The sequence below is a fragment of the Watersipora subatra genome, chromosome 4, assembly GCF_963576615.1.
Source record: "Watersipora subatra chromosome 4, tzWatSuba1.1, whole genome shotgun sequence".
Classification (NCBI taxonomy): Eukaryota; Metazoa; Bryozoa; class Gymnolaemata; order Cheilostomatida; family Watersiporidae; genus Watersipora; species Watersipora subatra.
The window spans coordinates 11588965-11611021 of NC_088711.1; the positions used below are offsets into that span (position 1 = coordinate 11588965).

Here is a 22057-nt window from a genome sequence, read left to right on the forward strand (position 1 = left end):
GTCTTAACTCAATTTATCACATCATGCGTCTGCCATATCGCTCAGCACCTCCAGCAAATACTTTGCTATATTGACCTCGTGCTTGTTAATCAGTTGTTATGGCTGATGCCGGCAGCGGGTGTTATAATAATATGTGGATATGTCATTCCATCAGACTGATCATTCTACCTTGCACGTCCACGCCGTCAAGGTCACTCGGGTGAATCGTGATAGCTTAAAATCTTGTACCATTCACTAGTACATGTAATGGCCTTTTAAAAATCGAGTGGCGCCTAGATGAATTTACAGCTCATTGTGCTTTGAACTTACACTTGTGCCTTGAGGTTGTCTGTCAATCAAACTGTCATCATCTTTGCCTCTACAATCATAGCTGTTTATCGATATCCAGCTTGTAGTCTTGTACATAGCAATGGCCATAGTTGTTATTTGTGGCCTCGTTCAGTTAGTCGTCGGTGGTCTAGCTAACTCTAAGAGTGGATTTGGAGCTTTCCAACAAGAATTAGTTGAAAAGATTGTAGATCGTAGATCTACAATCTTTTCAAAGATCGTAGATCGTAAGAATATTCTTAGAATGTCTTAGAGTCCTTAGAACTGATAAAAGCTAGATTCTTGAACAAAACTTCTACTTCGGCAATGCAGTGTCCACAGCTTATTATAAGGTTATGAAGTAGTTTTGCGTAAAGTATTTCTGGGTATGAATATTACATCGCCAATTGACCGGCCTTTTGACCAATTATCCATTATATAAAAATATAATATGAAATATTTGTTTTCATTATTTAAATTAAGGTCAATATGTGAATCGAGCACTATGTTTCCATTGTGCCGGTTTGGAGTTGTGTGCACATTGAGTTAACCATGCAGGTTAACTCAATGAGCACGATTAATGCAGGCGCTGTACTAAAACAGGATTTTTACGCCAGAGGTCAAAGCGACTCACTCTTGTCTCGCTTAGCATCGCCCTTTCGAAATAGGAACGGCTGAAATGTGGAAAATGTTTAAAATGGAATAGCTTGCACGGCATTTTTTGCTCATCATTCGCAAGTGCAGTGTCCATCTTTCGCAACCAAGAAACATTTGATAAAAATTTGCGAGTATCGAAACTCACTTGACTAGCGGGTTTTTACCATTTTCATCTTGCAGATGATGCGAACTTGCGTCTTAAACTTGCAAACCATGTCATGGTAACGCAGTCATGGTAACGCAGTCATGGAAGCAATCTAATTGAGCTAATCAATAGCTGGCTTAGCTGAAACTGATGTCCTATTGGTCTCCTATTCACTATGTTTCGCTATGCTCATCATGCAACTTTGGAGTTGTGGGCAAGTTGTGTTACCGTGCAAATTAAGGGTTTCTATGGATATTCTCATGATGCGGATTAACTCCAGCGCCTTGTTGAAAAAAAGTAAGGAATTGTATGCTATAGGTTAATAATTAGCGACGCAAACACGTGAAACTCGATTGAGAAAGGGCAACGAAAGTATTGAAAATGTTTAAAATTGAATAGTTGGCGCGGTATTTTAATGCGCATCATTCGCAAGTGCCGTTTCCATTATTCGCAAGCATGATGGGTTCGATAAAGTTTTGCGACTCACAAAACTCGCTTAGTTTGCAGATTTATGTCGTTTCCATGATGCGGTTAACTTGCTGATTTGCAAATCATGTGCGTCGTGGAAACAGTGATTGAAGGGTACAAACAAACCTTCTCAAAGGATAGCAGAAGTTTATCTTACTAGCTAAAATGAATGTGCATTTGTGTAAGGGTAACGGCCTATAATTAGCTCTGCGACATTGAAAGAACTTCACACATGTACAGTATTCCTACTATGGTACTAGCCACTTTTACAGCGGTATTGCAGAAAAGAAAGAGATTATTAAATGTTTTTTTCAAAGATAGTTGATGGAAGCCAAAATAAACACATTAAAAAGGCCATTTATTGATGTCCTTCAGATTTTTTATTGGTTTTACAAAATTCTCATATAAACTTGAAGAGATTTCGTTAAAAATTAATATTGTTGCGAACAGAAAAAGAAGTTGGAAGTTTTGAATTTGTAATAAAACTAGCTGTCTTTTATAGTTGGCTGACTCCGATCCTACTCGCAGCTTTTCTTTAAAATCATTTCTAAACATTATGCAACCACATCAGACGAGACAGATGCTTGATTTGCTTCCATGGACAGATACGGTAAATTCCTTCAGTACATGTATATGTTTTGGCGGCTTAAGGAATTGGGAAACACTTCTCACCTCTCACCATAACGCAAGAACTTCTGTGATATAAAGTTAAGTTGCGCATCAGTATCAAACCTGTTTTTTGTCGAACCGCTGATATTTTACTTAGAAACTCTTGGTCTGTCTCAGGACTTTTTAGCATTCATTTTGATTGTCAGTGAGAGAATGCATTCCTAATTATTTGCAGAACATACACTTTTTATTAGTATTATTGTAGAATGTACACAGTACTTACTGTTATGCGTGTTTTTAGTATTTAAATTTTGCTTTTTTCATTATAGCACTGATCTTACTAGTATTACAGATTGTATGATGGCGCTCCTTGGAGATGTATTAACTGTTCTACTTTACAGCCACATACAAGTAATGCTTTTCATATCACCATTAGAACTATATTAACTGTTGTCTATCAATACCTAATTTTCTTCTGCCAAATTTCGGTACTTTTTCTTGTTGTTATATCTATTTGACTCTTCAAATAGATACAGTGATACTAATTATCAGGTACAATGATGTCCACTAGTCCAGCCTCTTTCAATTTCTCATCTTTTACCTCAACATTTGGTAGTTCTGGCTGAATGTTGTTTTGCGATGATAGGTCAACACAATAATAAGATAATTTCAACTAATTTTAACATTCATGCAGTTCTTATGTGAAACTAGCAGTAAGCCAGGCTATTCCTGGGGAGTTCTTTCATATTTAATGAGATAGCCTAGAGGTGGGTGTTTAAGTCTAGAGGTGGGTGTTTAAGTCTAGAGGTGGGTGTTTAAGTCTAGAGGTGGGTGTTTAAGTCTAGAGGTGGGTGTTTAAGTCTAGAGGTGGGTGTTTAAGTCTAGAGGTGGGTGTTTAAGTCTAGAGGTGGGTGTTTAAGTCTAGAGGTGGGTGTTTAAGTCTAGAGGTGGGTGTTTAAGTCTAGAGGTGGGTGTTTAAGTCTAGAGGTGGGTGTTTAAGTCTAGAGGTGGGTGTTTAAGTCTAGAGGTGGGTGTTTAAGTCTAGAGGTGGGTGTTTAAGTCTAGAGGTGGGTGTTTAAGTCTAGAGGTGGGTGTTTAAGTCTAGAGGTGGGTGTTTAAGTCTAGAGGTGGGTGTTTAAGTCTAGAGGTGGGTGTTTAAGTCTAGAGGTGGGTGTTTAAGTCTAGAGGTGGGTGTTTAAGTCTAGAGGTAGGTGTTTAAGAGGCTCCGGATAGAGGTTTGGAACCCAAATATTTTAGCGACCTGGTGGAAGGCACGGAGCATACCCAGGTGAAGTTTACATGAAATCGGGCAAAAAATTTTAAAATGCATCGCAGTTATGCAGACAAACAGACAGACATAATGACCCGCTGAGATTTATAAGTATAGACTTTGAGAGGCTATATATATAGAAAGATATAAATATAGATTTTGATAGCCTATAGATATAGGTAAATATAAATATAGATTTTGATAGGCTATATATATAGATAGATATAAATATAGATTTTGATAGGCTATAGATATAGATAAATATAAATATAGATTGTGATAGGCTATAGATATAGATAGATATAAATAAAGATCTTGAACTGTCTGATTTAGATAAATTTTCTATACTTCTTCACCTGTCAACTTTTTACCATGTTGCAGCCATTGCTGAAGTAGATTATGTTTACATGTAGTAATTGTACTATGAGGGTTTATGAACCCCAAATACATATCAGAGTAGCCTGATCGCGTCTGCTTGCTGAGTATAACAGGCCAATCTCAGTTAGCTGTCACTCCTCGCCAATACCAGCAGGTACATGTATGTACAAGTCTGTAATAATGCAGCATACTTTGACTGTCTGAGTGACAGAAGCTGCATTTTCTTTTCCAAAAATTCTTCAATACATTCTAGTTTTGCCAAATGATTGATCTACGCACTGGTGTGAGAGGTTTAAGTTGGCGTACGCATCTGTTTCTGTCGCAATGCTGACCAATGCGGATAGATATTTGTTTACACTATCATCTTCATCCAATCAACTCCTAGATGCTCTCAATTGCCGTGCTATATATACAGCAAACTAACCAAGGAATGATCTTCATAGAAACTGCACTCAGACACGATGGTTTTGCGAAAATGTTACACTATCGCAATAATGCTTTGCACTATTCTTGGGGTGAGATATTCTCTATAGTTTTGTGACACTATATATAGTCTAACACATCCTTATACCTCAACTAGTTAAGAATGTTTAACTCTACATCATAATTTACCTGTGCTGATAGCTACGGGGTATCTTAAACACTGGCATGCTGAAAATTTTTTCCGATTCCTTTATGATTAATGCAGTCTATGTATGTTAGTTTATGTATTTGTAAAGCATATGAATCAGTGAATGAATGATACGTATTTTAGTTTTGCACTTGCTGTCTCCGCAGCACTGCTTATAGTTGGAGACCTACCTCAGACAACCCTAAACAAGGTAACAATCATTACTTATTTTAATTAGCCATTTTGTTCACCATTGATCTTTGTTTATAAAAAAGCGTTGTCTATATATACAAATTTCTGTGTTTGTCTGTTTGTTGGTCTGTCTGTCGTGTGTCCAGTTACAGCGATTAAAATCTAGAAACAAAAAATCCATTTTGCACTGGAATTGACCTCGGAACCTCCAGTTCTGGAGGCGGGTAGAGCTCACCTATTAAGTTACAATGGCTATTTGCGATACGATGGATTAATCACGCTCATAGTCATTACATCGGTTAAGATATGTGTACCATTGTTGTGAGTCATTAGAACTGGCTTCTTACTATAGTGAGTTAAACAGTATACTAGCATAGTTTACTCAAATCTGCCAATTGACCAATTTGCGAAGACATGGTAAAACTTAGCCAATGGCAACTACATTACCTGCCACTGTTTATAAGCTGTTTTTATTACCCGTGCAAAGTCAGGCATTCAGTAGTACATACATAAAGCCAACTTTGCATTGTTTTACTGATCAGCTTGTGTGAGACTTTTCTTATCCACTAGGAATCTGTTCGTGACACTGTAAATTGGTTGCAGGTGCTAGGGTTACTGTGTGATGGCATTTCTCTCTACTCGATTGTGAACTCCATCTGCTACCTAAGTCATCGTACATTTAGTGTTTTGACATTATTTGTTGAAATAATTAAGAAAAACACAATAATTTACCGCTGGTTTGTATTTATCACAGATCGGTGCAAGACATTTTATGGCACCAACTGGTCTCGGTTGGTCACCTTTGACGCTGGAGAGCATACTTCCTGCAATCGATATAAAACAATCCTTCCAGGTAGGTTTTGAGATATGTCAGTGAATAAATTGATAGTTTTCCATTCATTGACTTGAGTATAAGAAAGCTAATGGTGGCAGCTGTTACCATATACAGCCATACCTCGACCTCGGAGTTCTGGGACTGAGCTTGTATGTCAATTTTCTCGTATCTCAAAACGATATTTCCTATATAAAATAACTAAATACAAATTAACCTGTTCCCATACTATGAAAAACCACCTTAAAACAGCATATTGCGATGAAAAAGCGTGTGGTTTAATTTCTGTAATTAATTACCTACATTCGCACTAAGAAACAAATATCCATTTAGTAGTTGTGATCTGCACTAAATTGTAACATTACTATGTACAGTACTGTATGGAGTTCTTACCTTCAAGATGGACATAGTGGCTAACTGCGGTGTGAGCGAGACTTGACAGCAACGCGTTCAGTACACTAAACTTTTGTGACGCTACGTAATATAACTTTGATTTTAACCTAAATGAATTTAACTTACTAAGCACACATAAAGCTAAGCTTTATTCTGTCACTAAACTCAACTATAATTTTTTCTTCATTTTAATTTTGTATTATCTTTTTTCTGCCTCGAGGCTCTTTGCCTCATTTTACTATAACTTTAGGCCGACTTTTTTAAAGCTTTTTCAAACTAATTCGACGAAGCGACTGAGTGATGCTCTTCTCAAAGCAGCCTCTCGCGTACTTGGCCACTTTGTGGTTGCATAGAGAACCGGCTCGTATGTCAAAGTTTTTTCATATCTCAAGGCAAAAGCTGGTTGAAGTTTAACTCTATTTCAATTTTGATGTATGTTGAGGTATGACTATAATGTGGAGACACATACCTAGAGTGAACAAAACTAGTGAATAAGATTGCTGAAACATTAGGCAATGGATCTCCGCTGAAGCGACAATAGAACAAAAAGTCGAACATGGTATAATAATATAAATAGTTGAGTGGTTGGCTACTCGCTGGAGTTAATGTTAATCTATACATGAAATAAAAAGGGATAAGAAATAAAATATAAATACGGAGGAGTAGATGGAATAAATACATGTTGTTTGATTAGTGTAATGAATTTAAAACTATGTATAAGTCTACAAAAAAATTCTTATAAAAAACAACAATTGTAATTCCAGTAGTCATTGGAAATTTATGTGCAATAACACCTGCACATCAAATGTGGTCCAACTACCGGCAACAATCACCAAAAGTCAGTTACAGAAAAGTATGCCAAACTCCCAGGCCTCTGGTAGAAGACCCGAGCTTGGGTCCCACTTGGGTTAACCAAGGATGAGAAAATAATTTATGTATATAAATAAAACAGCTAGGAAAGTTTTGATGAGGTGTGAGTCCAGATAACCCTCCCCGTTTTGTTTTTAACTAGGCTTAGTTTGATATTCCTTTTCAGATGAACTAGGCATAAGAGGTTTGTAAGCTAATAGCCCGTTTTTAACTATTCGTGTCATAAAATTTACCTTTGGTGTGAGCACCCATCCCTCACTTCTCTTCCCATCCTTGTGTCATGCATGGAATAACTGTGGCTATAGAAAAACCTATAATAATGAAGGATAATTGTATAGCAAAATAAATATTTATTCATTTATTTATACTTGGCTATTTTGAGAAACTACTATCTATCAGCATTGTTAGCCTTGGCTAATGAGTAAGGTGCCCCACTTCTTTGTAGTGTTTGTTTATAGCTTGCTCAGGAAGAATCTGCTGATTCATGCTTTTTCTTATAGTCATCGCAAGCTTTCTGGGAAAGTTGTCTTGAAATCTATGGAAGTTTACTTTCCTTTCTTACATGTTGCACTGCTCTAACCTTGAAATAGCCTTCTTGCGCTTAGCTATTAATTCTCTTATTCTTATCTAATCTTTGAGGGCCTTCCATGTCCTTCCCTTATCTGCCCTTCTGTTTGTGTTTAGTTTCAGTACACAAAGCCATGCTTTACACACTTACTGTATGTTTGAATCATTTGTAGAGAGCAGAGCCTCACACAACATAATATAGTCGGTATATTAGTTAAATATACCGACTATATTATGTAATGTAAGTGCAAAGCAATGTTCTCCATGAATTATTCAAACATCGGTAATTGTTGTAAAACATGGATCCGTGTACTAAGGCTAAAGGCAAACAAGAGAGCAGATAAGGGAAGGACCAGGAAGGCTGTCAATGATTAGATAAGAACAAAGGTATTAACAGCTAATCGCAAGAGGGCTATTTCAAGGTTAACATTATTAACATACCATAAAACCTCTATTTGAACACCACCTTTATTTGAACGCCATCTCTATTTGGCTGCCATTTACACATTCCTTGATCTTTACAACCCATAATAGCAAGTGATTAGTAGAAGTATCCATAAAATTGTACTAACCATGACTCTGGTTACTTGAATAAAAATTAATTTTTTGAATCGTTGTTTCTGTTCGAAGTCTGTTTTCCAACTCCTAAGCTTTTTGGTTTTTTGTTAAAACTTTTAAAGCAACATCATGGAAATAAAAATAACTGTATCAAGCTAATAGTAGTTCCTCATTTAACACAGTTTTGATACTTCGGTGTAAGTGAAAAACTATTTACATTTACGATGGAATCTGTGCTACTTGTTTTAGGCTAAAAGTTTTGCTTAGCGCGCATCCTGCTCAATGTTTTTCATTATTGTTGCGAAAAGCAACGCGTAAAGGTTTTGCTCGGCCAAAAATTTGTTTGGACGCTAATATCAACTAGTTCAGCAATGCAGAAGAGTTGACGTCAGAAGACATTGTGGATGGTGTTGAACAGGCAGACAAAGATTAAATGTTTCCAAATGGAATCAACAATCATAATGCAACTGGCCGAGCAAACGGTGCAAATATTTTTGTTTCAAAAGTGTTAATTTTTGTTTATGCATGTATTATAAGTATGGTTTGTTAATGTCGCTTGTTCTTGAATATGTATTTATAGTATTTAATAGATTATTATATAACTTACAAATTTGAGAATTTATAGTATATTATTCGGCAGCATCATTGCAGTTATCTAAACTCAGCTTTCAATCGATCGTTGCTTATAACTTCTGTTCTATTGCACATAAAAAACAGTTTTGATTGTAGACTGTAGAAAACATATCAATGAGTGCAATTAGATTTCATGCAACATTGGTAAATATAGTTATAAAATAAAAATATGCTCTCAAATTTAAAATGAAATAAATAATTGAAAGCTCCAACTTATTTCAACACAGAACGCAGGTTATAATATCATCGCACAGGTTATAATATCATCGCGTGTTAATTGCAAGCAATAGATATCAAGTGGTAGAGATAATAATCAGCTTCCAATGAAAAGTTGGAGGTAAGTTAGCAGATTTATTGCATCCATTGTATGAGTAGGTTTACATGAATGATAAATTATTAAATTTCTCATTCTTTCTGGTTCTCCTCCTCTAAAAAATTTTTATACTCCGCCTTTGAATAGGTCATGCATGAGCTATAAAATTATGTAGCTTGTTGATCACGAGACAATCTTGAATTTATAGGATGAGTGAGTCTTTGATGAGTTATTTTATTTTTGTGCTGTACCCAACTGAAAGAGATTGAAATTTTTTAACAGTTTGTGCTAAGTTCAAAAGTAAATTTTATGTTGAGCACTGCATCAGTATTCTAAAAAGTAATATCCTTTTTAGTTACATTGGTGGTATGTTTACACTGAATTACTTAAGATTTTATTCCAACTTTGTATTGGTAAAAATATTGCAACCACTTCAGCTATTTATGACGAGTTTTGTTCAGAGTTGGGTGTAAATATCCTAAAGTATGCGGTGTGTGTAGCCGAATAAACTAGCTATTAGAAGGAATGGATTTTTATGTGTGCATTGTGACCATATAGGCCTACTGCTGTCTTATAAAATGATGCGCAGTGGTTGAGCACTTTAGTTTCTCAAGGGATGATATAGAAGACTGCCCGCTTGTAGAACACTTCCAAAAAGATTCTCTCTCGTGGTACACTCGATGAAGAGCCCCAATCTGGGTTTCTCCGAGTGGTCCATACAGCCGGTTGAACTTTTGAGCATGATGTTCTGTAATGGTTTTACTAGACGTTGAAAATCAATTCGTATCAAATAGTGGCTTAAGGCTCAAGGTAGTAGTAAGATTTGAAAAATATTCAAATAACGTTTATATTAAATTATTATATAAATATCGTATTTTCTTTTTCTGTCGACGCCTGCCATTATTTTTTAACACGAGGATTAAACTAGTATACAGTTAATTAGAAAAGGGCTTTATTTCCTAAAGAATACAAACAATATTGTACACTTGTAAATTAGGTGCTCTGATGTATAATTCTTTGATATAGCAAAACCATTTTTATTGTTACTTTACCATACAGACAGGAGAATCGGAGTATTAATTCGGCAATACATAAGTTTGGTAATAGAGGCGATAAACTTAACTTACACAGCCTAATTTACTCCAACTTGTATTACACATAATTTATATTAACTCCATTTGTATATTGTTCTAGCTGAGCATATAAGCAGCATAAGTGTGTGCATTATTATTCCGTAGTATGGCAAGGATAGCATAGTGTAGTGGGTCAGCTCGCTGGTCTGCAGACCTGGGGGTTCTAAGTTCGAATACAGTGTGAAGCAGATGTGTAATGAGTATGTGCAAAATTATTCTTGGAAGCAGAAAGGTGGTCGAGTGGTGCAGATGGTGGTGTTCATGGCCGGTGATCTGAATATCTTGGTTTGGTTCCCGTGCAGTTCCATCTTTTTTCTTAACGCTTTTAGCATGGACGGACGCGGCTCTTATTATAGTAAAAATGATTATTTTTATGCTTTATTTTGAATTGTAATTTTTTATTGCAAAACTGTAACGCTTTAAAAAAAGTTTGCACAGTTATGTTTGGAAATTGTACGCTGAGATGAATATTTTGTGCAACCGCATTGTATGCTGATGAATCTGTATGTGACAGTCTGAAGTCAAGGTTCATCTGTAGAAACAACAACCCTGCTACTTAATTCAGACAATCTAAGGTATACCAACCCTTAATCCACAATGATGGGATTTTTTTATTATTCCAACTGTGTGCAGCTTCGAGATTTTTTAAATTGTTGACACGGGCTGAGACCAGCTACATTTATCGATGCTCAGAGTGTGCTGACAGTGTTCTCATGCATGTATGTACAATATGTTTGAAGTCGTCAAATGGCTTTTCTCTATTGGTTTTCACATTGGTTTTTATTTTCAAAACAGTCGCCATTTGAATGTAATAAAAATATTCCACTGTTTAGATATAACATACAATAGTTTATTAATGCTGCTATCTGCTTAAAAGCAATGACACCAAACTATACAGTAATCAGTTTCATGTTTTTGATTTATGTGCCGGTAAGAAAATGTACAAATGCTGTTCACTAACTAGACAGCTTAACCGCTGTCAATACATTTCTTAATTTAAGCGGATGAAGAAAAATTTATAGTGCTGCTAAAAATAGTAATGTTCTGTTTAGTATTATTAAAATAAATTTGATAAAACCAGTTTGAACACCACAATGGAAAAACATCGCTGACTTTTGAAAGATTACAACTAATAATGTTAGACGAAAGCATGCATTAGCCTTAAATTCCGTAGTAACAATAACACAATAACAATAATAAATAACAATAGGCTTTGGTGTAATAAGAGCTGAGTCTGTCTGTCTTTCTGAAGCCACGCTAAGAGCAATAGAAAGAAATACCTCTCACAGGAATTCAACTCGGAATTACCTACCAGTGCGCTAACCACTATCACTGCAACCTTGCCATGAATTAATTATGCACATAGTGATCATTCATTATAGTCTCTCATGGTGCACTGTACTGCCAAGCATACTTACTAGTAATAATAATCATAACATGTTTACATTTAATCTGACCTATTGTTTGTCCACAAGAATGCCAAATTATTGTAAACAATTTCATTAATAAATTTTATTTATTATCGGAAGTTGATCTGTTTGTTGCCCAAATCATTTAATATTTAAATCTCCCGATTAGTAATTTCCAAAATTTAAGAATTCATTCATATCTTTAATAAAATGTATTAAAGAATTAAACTCAAGGAACTGTTTCTTTGCGGTTATTGAAATTTGTAGTGAGTCATTATTGTTTGGTCATTCCAAATTTTTGTTTATTGACTCGAAAGCCACAATCTGATGCACTGATCAGGAATTCATCCATATTTCATTTCACAATCTTAAAGGCCATAGCGTTATCATGAGAACTACAATGAAAGATTCTCACCAGTCCAAGTCTAATTAAAAAAACTTTTCTCAATTGACAGCATGAAAGACATTGTGAGTGAGTTTTACAAAGACAGACTATGGCATCTTTGTTGTTGGAGTTGGTAAAGCATATATGTTTATTTGTTATTATGTTATTTGTTTATTTATTACTGTTTACTATGTTTATGTAAAGGAATATGTTTACTTGTAGATTCTATGGTAGAGGGGTTCTGTGCTCAGGGAAAACTCTTCAATTTGGACATTTGTGACTGTTCGTATGCTCGCCAGGTCAACTCCACAACTTGTCGTACCAATCCAGCTTACTCTGTGGACGACCTGCTGGCACAACTTCTAGCACGCTATAACAGCAGCGTAGTCAAAGGTGAGTGCTGATCATGACTTACTGCTAACCTTCCTGAAACCTAAACTGAAACTGTGTAAAAAAGCTTAGTGACCAGACAGTAAACCTCATAATTGTTTTAAGGTCGGGTGTATGGTACAGATTCTTTACATGTAGGGGATATGTGTGTAGGGTATGCGTAAGGGCTATACATATGGCATTCAGTTTCATATCGTGTGCCTCTACCAATCATAGATGTAAGGTGCACACTGGTCAGCACAGACTCAGCTAGGCCTCGTTGGCAGTGGCTAAGTGTATGCCTCGCAATGCACCATAGCCCAAGATCTAAGCTTTATTATACCAAAAGCGATCAATAGCTCTGTATAACAAACAGATTTTGGGTGAATACCAAAAATGTATTTAATGGATTCACTAGCTAGTCATCCTCTGATCGATAAAGTTAGTGCACGTCAATGGAATGCCACTGAGTTTGGAGAGTAGAAGATAACTACAAGTTGATGGCTCTATGCAGGCCTCAACTATTACTAATTTTAATACCGTCTCTCATTGTCACTCATTGTTACGGTAGATGTTTTCTTACTTTATCCTAAATGGGCTCACATAGGAAATCTAAAAGGACTCAAAAATTTTGCTTGCGTTTAATAAAAGCTATAAATAGAAGCATATACATTAGTATTGCTGTCAGCAAAATTAATTATTTACTGACAAGCAAGACAATGTCGTATATCTTTAAGGATGATTAAGTTTGAAACCAGATGCTATTTTAGATTTGACCTTTGACCTAATATTCGCTTCTGGCCAAGAAAATGTTTAGAAATGCTGTCAATAAACTAAATGTTTCAAGAAGTTGAGGCAGTCACGCAATCATTATTAGTTGAAAGTTATGAATTTTTTTAATATCACAGAATAATTTTTTAACATCTTCTTAAAAGTATTGAGTAATTTATATTATTTCAAATCGATGTCTCCAACATAATGAAATTAGGACCACTTTGTATAGAATCACAACTACTTGTCCCACATAAGGAGCAACGAGTCAATGAGGAGTTGTTTCCTCATTGAAACTCGTCCAGCACTCTTGACCTACCTTCTTTTACTTTTTTATAGTGCGACCTTTTAGGTCAAGGACATTATTCTTGGACGTATTTTCTGATAGGGGAGGGCTCAACAGATATTTCACACAAAAAATATTGCCCTTAACAGTCAGATGAAATGGCCACACTGACATTTTAACAATACTCATAAAAATCCTAGTTGATTCACACAGCATTAACTCATCACACGAAGTTTAAAGTTTGGAAGTTTTTGAAGGCTGCATTCTTTTTTTGCATCACATACATTGTGCTTTGTGGCTTAGTGTCGTCTGAAATGTGTTAAAATCATCATTATGTCAAATGACTGTAACTGTGGGGTGGTAAGCACACAAGGCTCTCCAAAGTGACCAATTTAAGATAACATTCATTTACAAAAAAACATCCAAATCAGCAAATTCTTTCAGAATTCATTCAAATGTGGATATTGCATTAGCCTGTGTAGCAGCGGAATCGAAACACAAAAGCACCCATTTGTCGATATGAAGATGCACCCTGGATCTTATGCACCGGTTTGCACCAATTTTTCAGTGGACTGTCAGCCTCTGCCAACTGAGAACTGGAGAAATGTTCGCTATACCAGTGTTGGCTCCCAGAGATGTAATAGTAGTCACACCATAAAGTGGCAGCTGAACACTGGCGGTAAGTTAAGTTGTTTACCAGAGATTAATTTCATCAGCTAAGCTTGTGGTCTGTTATAAATATAACTTACGTTTTAGTGGTAGATAACAGCTGCTCCTAAATATTTTGTCACTTTGAGAAAAATGTTTTGATTGATATACCTGCCCAGATAACTGGACATCTAAAAGAACACTATCAAACAACGCACTTTAACATTACATGAAATATACTCTATACAGAACAAGCCATTTCTCTAGTTTTCAAACTGGATGAATTGAGCTGAATACATGTCGAAAGATTAACTGAAGAAAACCAATAAAAGGATTTTCTTATCAAGTTTATTGTTCTTAAATCAACTACTGATCTAGGATTTATTACAGCATAAAAGCTTTATAAAATGTAAGGATTCCATTACAAAGTTGGAGTTTTGCTTAATTTCTGTTGTGAACAGCTCATATATCTAGAAACAAATAACCTCTTGCTTGAAACTCATCCATGTTCGATGACTGATATTTTATGGTTTACAAGTGACTATTTGTTTGCCTAATCCTTTTGACATTCCTTCCCTGAGTTTCCACGAAAATTTTGATGGCCTGTGCGGTTTTTAGTATTTAACATAGCAAACATTTTCATGGAAAATTCCTTAACTTACTGTATGTCGGAAATTATTCGCCTGGTATATTGAATAATATTTACCGCATGCTCTCGGAAATGGCAATTCTACTAAGGCTCACATCAAGTATTAACTAAAGCCTGTGTTATATAACAATAATGGCCGTTTTTTAACAATAATTTAATTCTTAATATAACTTTTTAGCAATAACTGTTTTTTAAATAAATGCTACTCCATTACTAAAATTATTTTTTATTTGTTTGAACAGATAAATTAAACAAAACAAAATTTTCTTTTGTTTTTATTCACATAAATATGCCAATGTTTAATACACAAAGAGCTCATTCAGCTTATGGAGGCTTAGTGATTGATGTACTAGTTTATATCTGCCGCATATCTTCATTCCCTTCCTTAACTATGTCTAAAAATCTGATTGTGCGGAGACGGTGATAGCGTTGCAAGTATATATTTCAATAACCTTCTGTGTAGCACGGATGCTTCTTTGATCAAGTACCAATTATCATGTGTAGTTGGACTAGCAGTTGTGCTTTCACAGGCATTCCAACAATGATGGAAAGACAACTCTGTATGATACTGATTACTATTAGTTTACACATATTAGCATTGATTCAGTTAAAAAGATTGTTTTTAGCTATTTTTTAAAAGTGTGCAATGTTATCGTTTTTTTTCTGTTAACGCTATTTATTTGCCTACCGAATAATGGATCTAAGATGGGTCTGCCTTATAACCATAAATAATTTTACATAACAGAACTCTATTGTTAAGAGGCATATTTAGACCATGAAGCAACAATTTTTATATTTTACATGAAATTTAAAAAACATTACATACACTGTATATACATATTTACATGCACGCATGCATTTATCTATGTATGTACATACATACGTGGATACGTAGATAAGGTATATATTTAAATACATAGATACTTCGATACATAGGACACATACTTAGATAAGGTAGGCTCCTCGCTTCTGATGTCAACTCAGTCTGTTAGATTCTTTTGCTCACCAGATCTGTTAAAGTACATTTGCTGCTTCCTAAAGTGTTGATGAATAGTACAAATCTTTGAACCATATTTTAGTTGTTATATAAGAGTCAAATTAGTTAACCACCCGCTGGCTATCACCATAGGTGGTCATCATCTTGTGTCTATTAAATTTACCTAGGAGCCTTTACTCAACGGGAGTTTTCTGCCCTGTCTTTATTTTTATAAAATTCATCATCTTTAAAGTAAATTATTCCAGTACAACATATCTGTTGACGTTGGCAAGTTTTCAGAGAATTGCTGTTTTTATGGTAGCATTAAAAATGGACTTTTTACTGTTAACAACATTAATAAGCTGAATATAATATTAGGATATTACATGTATTAGGATATTGCCATTTTGAAGCTAGCATTATATATGTCTACAGGTATTATACATTATCCTGATATATGTTATCCAAATACTAATACATAGTATTTGCATAAAATTTAGTGTCTCTTTAACTTCGAACAGAATATAAAGGAATGTTTTTGTAATATTCAAGATCACAAGATATCTTTAGGTTTTAATAATAGCTGTTCATTGAAATATCATGTCTCAAAAACCTGAGCTTTAATTTAAAGATTAGTAAAAGATGATGAAATTGATTGGTTGTGGCATGATGGCTGCAATACATTAGCTATTAGTTTAAACATTTCTATGGGTAAATATGTATTTACATGTATATCTAAAGTTTGAAACCCCCAATTAACTGTACCTAGCTTTTAAAGAACAACACACATAATTAACGCAGAGAAAAAGAAAATGAAATGCGGCTATACCACATGTTGTTAAGGCACTACCTTATAGCCTATTCTAACAAATCTAACATACTACTCAATTATTCATTTTTCAATTTGAAAATTGATAGTGCTTTTCATAGAATATTTCTAATAGTCGTTTTCAGGAGTTTTTTTATTCTATAATGCGTCTCCAAATCCAGTGACCTCTGGCCACATATGCATGTGTGCGTCCATCTTTCATTAGTTCTTGCTCTGCTTTATCTCTGCTTCATTATGTCTTGCTACAAGTTAGTCTGATACTCTATGCATTACAGCTAATTCTTGTTAGCTTCTCATACATGCTGTAATCATGAACCTGTCATGTATGCTGTAATCATGAACTTGTCTCATGCCTGCTGTAATCATGAACCTGTCATATATGCTGTAGTCATGAACCTGTCATGTATGCTGTAATCATGAACCTGTCATGCATGCTGTAATCATGAACCTGTCATATATGCTGTAATCATGAACCTGTAGTGTATACTGTAAGCATGAACTTGTCAGTTGTAAGCACTGCTTTGTTTATATAGGTCAGAACACCATTTATAAAACTTAGTTTATATAGGTCAGAACACCATTTATAAAACTTTGTTTATATAGGTCAGAACACCTACATAACGAAAGGCTACTTTTGTCCTGCTAATCAACTATTCAATTTTGACCTCTGCGATTGCTGGCAGAAGGAGGTGACAAACAGCACAACGTGCCGCACTAAACCAGGATATGACATCATGAACTTGCGTGAGCTACTTACAGAAAAGTACAACAACTCTCAGCAACTGGATAAGACTATAAGTATGTACTATAGATGTGTACTATGTATGTGTACTATAGATGTGTACTATAGGTGTGTACTATAGATGTGTACTATAAATGCTTACTATAGGTATGTACAATAGGTGTATACTCTAGGTGTCTACTGTCGGCGTGTGCTACAGGTGTGTTTTGCAAGTTTATATTAAAAGTGTATACTGTATAGTAATACTTCAACTTACGAGTGCTCTAACGTACGAGAAACTTGAGATACGAGCCACCTTTTAAGCAAGTTTTAGCACTAACATACGAGCCATGTTTGAGATACGAGCACGTGAGTCAGTTGCCAAGTATGCCGGAGGTGTTTTATGAGAACAGCATCACTCTGTATTTTTCAACTGCTCAGGTTATACTATTGTACCGTGTTTTTTTGTGCGATTTTCAGTGCAGAATTATGTGAATTAAAAGTACTCTGCGTTGACCGAAAGTTTGCCAGTAAAATGAAAGATAATGCAAAGAAAAAGCGAATGATAACAGCTGATACTAAACGGAAAACTATTGAAAAATATGCAAAATGTGTATGCGTGATTGAGCTAGCTCAGCAATATGACAGAAATACATCCACAATTATCAAACCGAAGGATTATATTTAGGGCATTTAGTTCGCAAAAGGACTGGCCATAGTTTCTAAATGGCGCAGCGATCTTCACGACCGCTGATGGAGAGACTGCTCAGGCATTGGATAAACAATTGGCCGGTGAAAGCGTAACTGAAACGATGCTATATGAAAAGGCCGGTGCTATCTAGCAAAACTATAAAAATAGACATTTGGACAAGTTGGCTAGTGGTCGTGCATTAACCTTTTGTGACGACATCTGCGTTCGTCCTAATTGCAACATGTTGAAAGGGCGACAAAGGCAAACGTCTTTAGATAGGATTATCTTTAAACGGCCGGCTAATCATGAAAGCGAAACAAAGGAAAAATTAGCTAACTAGCGAGAAACTTCAAACTACGAATGCCGAAGAAATTTTAATTACGTTAAGTTAAAAATGAAAGTTTGCTTTTAGGTTTGCTTCTACGTTTGTCTTTTAAGACATTGATAAAATCCAAATTTATCAAAGTCAACTGTTGTAATGAAGGATAACTTATATATCCCTCTCTGTCAAATGCTAGCGTTAGCTGCTATTGTATGTATTTAATTTTACATTTTAATTAATCACATTTCCTTACAATATTTTTTAATTGTTGCTTTTTGAAAGCCTTTGGTAAATTAGGACAATAACCAACATGTTCTTTCTGTTACAATATCTTGTTTTGAGTGTTTTATTTGCATTTTCTAGAGTATGGAAACCAATCAATATATATTTACTTGTTCTATATATAAATAAATTGCACCAACATGCGAGTAAATTAACATACGAGCTCAGTCTCGGAACGCATTAAGCTCATAAGTCGAAGTATGACTGTACTGTACTTTTTTACTGTACTCCACTAGACATATATGCCATGACTGTGTATTATAAACGTGTGCCATAAGTGTGTATTAGGCTATATTATATATATTATTATATTGCAACACATTATAGCACTTCTATTGTTGCTACATAGACATAAACATTTGGAGCTCTAGTTAGATAAATTCATTTTGCTTCTCTGTCTTTTTACATTTGAGTAATTCTATATACATGTATATACATAAACTGTTTTGCACACGAATTAATGTAAACTTGCATTTATCTACAGTGTTTGCGCGTGTGTCTTAGCCGTAACATTCCATAGTTGTAAAATTTGTTCTTTGTTGCAGAAATGTTCAAAAACTAATCCATGAGAAACCAGAAAAAGGAATAGTTACCAACCAGTAGTTGGTGTGTAATACCTGTGCCGACATCTGAACAACGAGTCAGCGCCATTATTATCACTATAATGGCACTCAGTTTTACTATATTTATATTTGTGCATTCACAATGTCGAGGCTACACGCTGCCTTACCATACTCTCTCTATATTTTTATTTCTTGTTTCCTTTATGTTAATCAATGTAATAGAGCTTTGCAAGTTAAATGTTAATACTGTATTCCTTGATGTATTCAGGTATGAGCTAACTTCCATGTCTTTCCTTATAAGAAATGTTTGTATAATGTCAATGATTTAAATCCTTCTTCTCGTTCTGCCAGAAAAGGAAGTTATCAGTCATTTTGTTTATAGACATATAATCCATTTTTTATATAAATGGTGACTGACATTTATGTCATCGGCCAATATTTTATAATTTTAGTAATGGTATGGAAATCACAAAATATAATAGTTCATTATTTTGTAGCAATTGTTCATTCATACCTACTAACAATATGTGATTTATGACCGAGGTCATTCGGTTTACAAAAACCCCAGCGATACATCATCACTCTGAATTGGAGCCAATGTATTTACTGTGTACATTTACATATGTGTACACCAAAGAAGGCCTGCATAAACTTTAAAGTTATAGAATTATTTCCTCGTGTCACAGACCTGGCACACATACTCTTGCGCTCCGACTCCATACAACTAAACTATGCAACATCATCCTTATGTAGAGTATCTACCAGCCAAGAATAACCTACATATTGTAAAGTTTTAATAGTTGCTAATAAAAACTGAAGCCACAAATTTCTCAACATTGCCGAAAAATCTAACGCCTGTTATTTCAAGGATAACTTAGCATTTTGCATGCCTACAGTGGTAGGTGTATATAAACTCGCTGGCAATAGACCGCAGCAGATGCATGCTCGAAAGTTTTCAAAATAAACAAACTGAGAGTGAAAAATGTAAATTACTAGATAATTTGGTCATGCGGTATTCTTGAATTACATTTTATTGCTAGAAAAACAGATAAGCAATAAGGAAGTTGAAGGAGCTTATCCAACTGGGAGCCAGCTTTAGAAGTTTTAAAAACAGCTACATGTATTTTAACAGCTGGTTGACCACACGACATTTCTAACCTGTTCATGGAGCCAAGCTGGAGGGCCCATGATTCAATCCAAATAAATACATGTCCTAATGTTATATTAATTACCCTTTAGGGTAAATACAACAATACATCGATTTGCCTTTTTTGAATGTTTCCTTGTGCTACTCATTATAAATCAGTAAGAGGAGGGCACGACTCTTTAGCATTACCTCATTTTCCATGTTCACTGAAGATAGTTTGATTTTTATAGACAGAAAAGAGGATCACGATTAACTAGCAGTATGCCCGGCAATGCCTTCTTGTATATATATATATACAATATATATATATATATAATATATATATACATATATATTTATATTTCTCAAACTTTGTTGTCTGTCCTTCGGTATATCCAGTTATAACTATTAAAATCTTCGAACTAAAATTCCGCGTTCTGATGAATTTGAACTCACTGAGATTGCAACTGCAAGCATTTTATCCATGAGCTCTACCACTGAGCTTTGCAAGGCATATGGGTCAAAGGCATCATATACTGTATAGCGTATGCATATGCTAAATGACGTATTATTTGAAACTTTTTGAATTTGATTAACCCTATGAAACAATGCTTTTTCGCGTTTTCACGAACTTCTATTTCCAGTTTTTCGTAAGGTTTAATTGGTAAACCGCAGTGAAGGTCAATACTTTTCATGTGAACAATTGTATTATCTCGAGTAGGAATGGCCTCTACATTTCTCACCGTTTGGTCAGACAAGACAGTCTGATATACCATTTTAAAAGTTGTACCAGTGTCGAGAGGTACTGGTATCGTCGTATTCAAAGTTTTTATGGATAGCTTCTGTTTGAACAGTAACACGCACGCATACACGCACGCACACACCCATATATACATGTATATATATTATTATTTAATGATGTATTTGCTATATGCTCGCTATCTGCTCAATACATTTGCCTTCATTCTGATGATTTTTATAAATGTTGGATAGACAAAGCACAACTTATTTGGTCAAAAGTACCTGCTGTTTTTTGTAACATAAAACTTGCTTCAACTAAAAAAGATTAGACCTATAAGACTATTACATCAGCTTATTACCTGAGACTGTGACCATAGGCTACCTGAGACTGTGACCATAGGCATCTGAGACTGTGACCATAGGCTACCTGAGACCGTGACCATAGGCTATCTGAGACTGTGACCATAGGCTACCTGAGAGTGTAGGCTACCTGAGACTGTAACCTAGGCTACCTGAGACTGTGACCATAGGCTACCTGAGACTGTGACCATAGGCTACCTGAGACTGTGGACTGTGACCATAGGCTACCTGAGACTGTGACCATAGGCTACCGGAGACTGTGACCATAGGCTACCGGAGACTGTGACCATAGGCTACCTGAGACTGTGACCATAGACTATTATAAAGAGAACCAGTAAAAATACCATCATAGAAGTCTCGTAGCAGATCAACAATTTGATTAAAAACTATTTTATCATAATCAGCAATTTAAAAGAAATAGCTCCTCATCTTTAATAATTATTTAAATTTCAATTAAACTTATTTTGTGCAAGCGCCAATGAAGAACAGCAACTCTGTAATAATTTTTGTGATAATACCAGTATAAAACTGGTATTATCATAAAAGTGTCGATTTGCATTTATATGGAGATGCAGATCTCTGGGGCTGCGGATCTCACCGCAGCCCCAACCTTGCATTAAAATTACGTTAACAAACGTTTTACACCTTTACTTCTCATTGTAAAGTGTAAACTCAATGTCAAAATAATATCATGCTGCTCGTTGACGTTGACATTAGGTACTAGCAGATGCATATGTAGCAGCTGTTGTTACTACATATACTAACTGTTGTAGCACATACACTAGTTGTTGTTAGCATATGTACTAACTGTTGTAGCACATACACTAGTTGCCGTTAGCATATGTACTAGCGGTTGTAGCATATGCACTAGTTGTCGTTAGCATATGTACTAGCTGTTGTAGCACATACACTAGTTATCATTAGCATATGTTCTAACTGTTGTAGCACATACACTAGTTGTTGTTAGCATATGTACTAACTGTTGTAGCACATAC

At 35.2% G+C, this 22057-nt stretch overlaps 1 protein-coding gene across 2 annotated transcripts; it reads left to right on the plus strand.

Annotated features, from left to right (window-relative positions):
• The first annotated feature begins 4253 nt into the window (after positions 1-4253).
• LOC137393705 (uncharacterized) lies at positions 4254-19331 on the plus strand. 2 transcript variants are annotated; one of them, XM_068080366.1, is made up of 8 exons: positions 4254-4348; positions 4588-4654; positions 5390-5488; positions 6897-6914; positions 11951-12121; positions 13723-13833; positions 16860-17054; positions 18818-19331. In XM_068080366.1, the coding sequence occupies exons 1-8, from the start codon at positions 4295-4297 to the stop codon at positions 18832-18834; spliced, it is 732 nt and encodes a 243-aa protein (XP_067936467.1). In that variant the 5' UTR covers positions 4254-4294; the 3' UTR covers positions 18835-19331. The 2 variants fall into 2 exon arrangements, with proteins under 2 accessions (XP_067936467.1, XP_067936468.1); XM_068080367.1 differs by lacking the exon at positions 6897-6914 and having other exon boundaries at positions 4257-4348.
• Positions 19332-22057: the final 2726 nt, after the last annotated feature.

Excerpts from the sequence above, each read along its gene's own strand:
- LOC137393705 (XM_068080366.1), top strand. The coding sequence starts at position 4,295 with ATGGTTTTGCGAAAATGTTACACTATCGCAATAATGCTTTGCACTATT. Across the intron at positions 4,349-4,587 it reads TGCTTTGCACTATTCTTGGG|TTTTGCACTTGCTGTCTCCG; the intron begins GTGAGATATTCT and ends TACGTATTTTAG. Across the intron at positions 4,655-5,389 it reads CTCAGACAACCCTAAACAAG|ATCGGTGCAAGACATTTTAT; the intron begins GTAACAATCATT and ends TATTTATCACAG.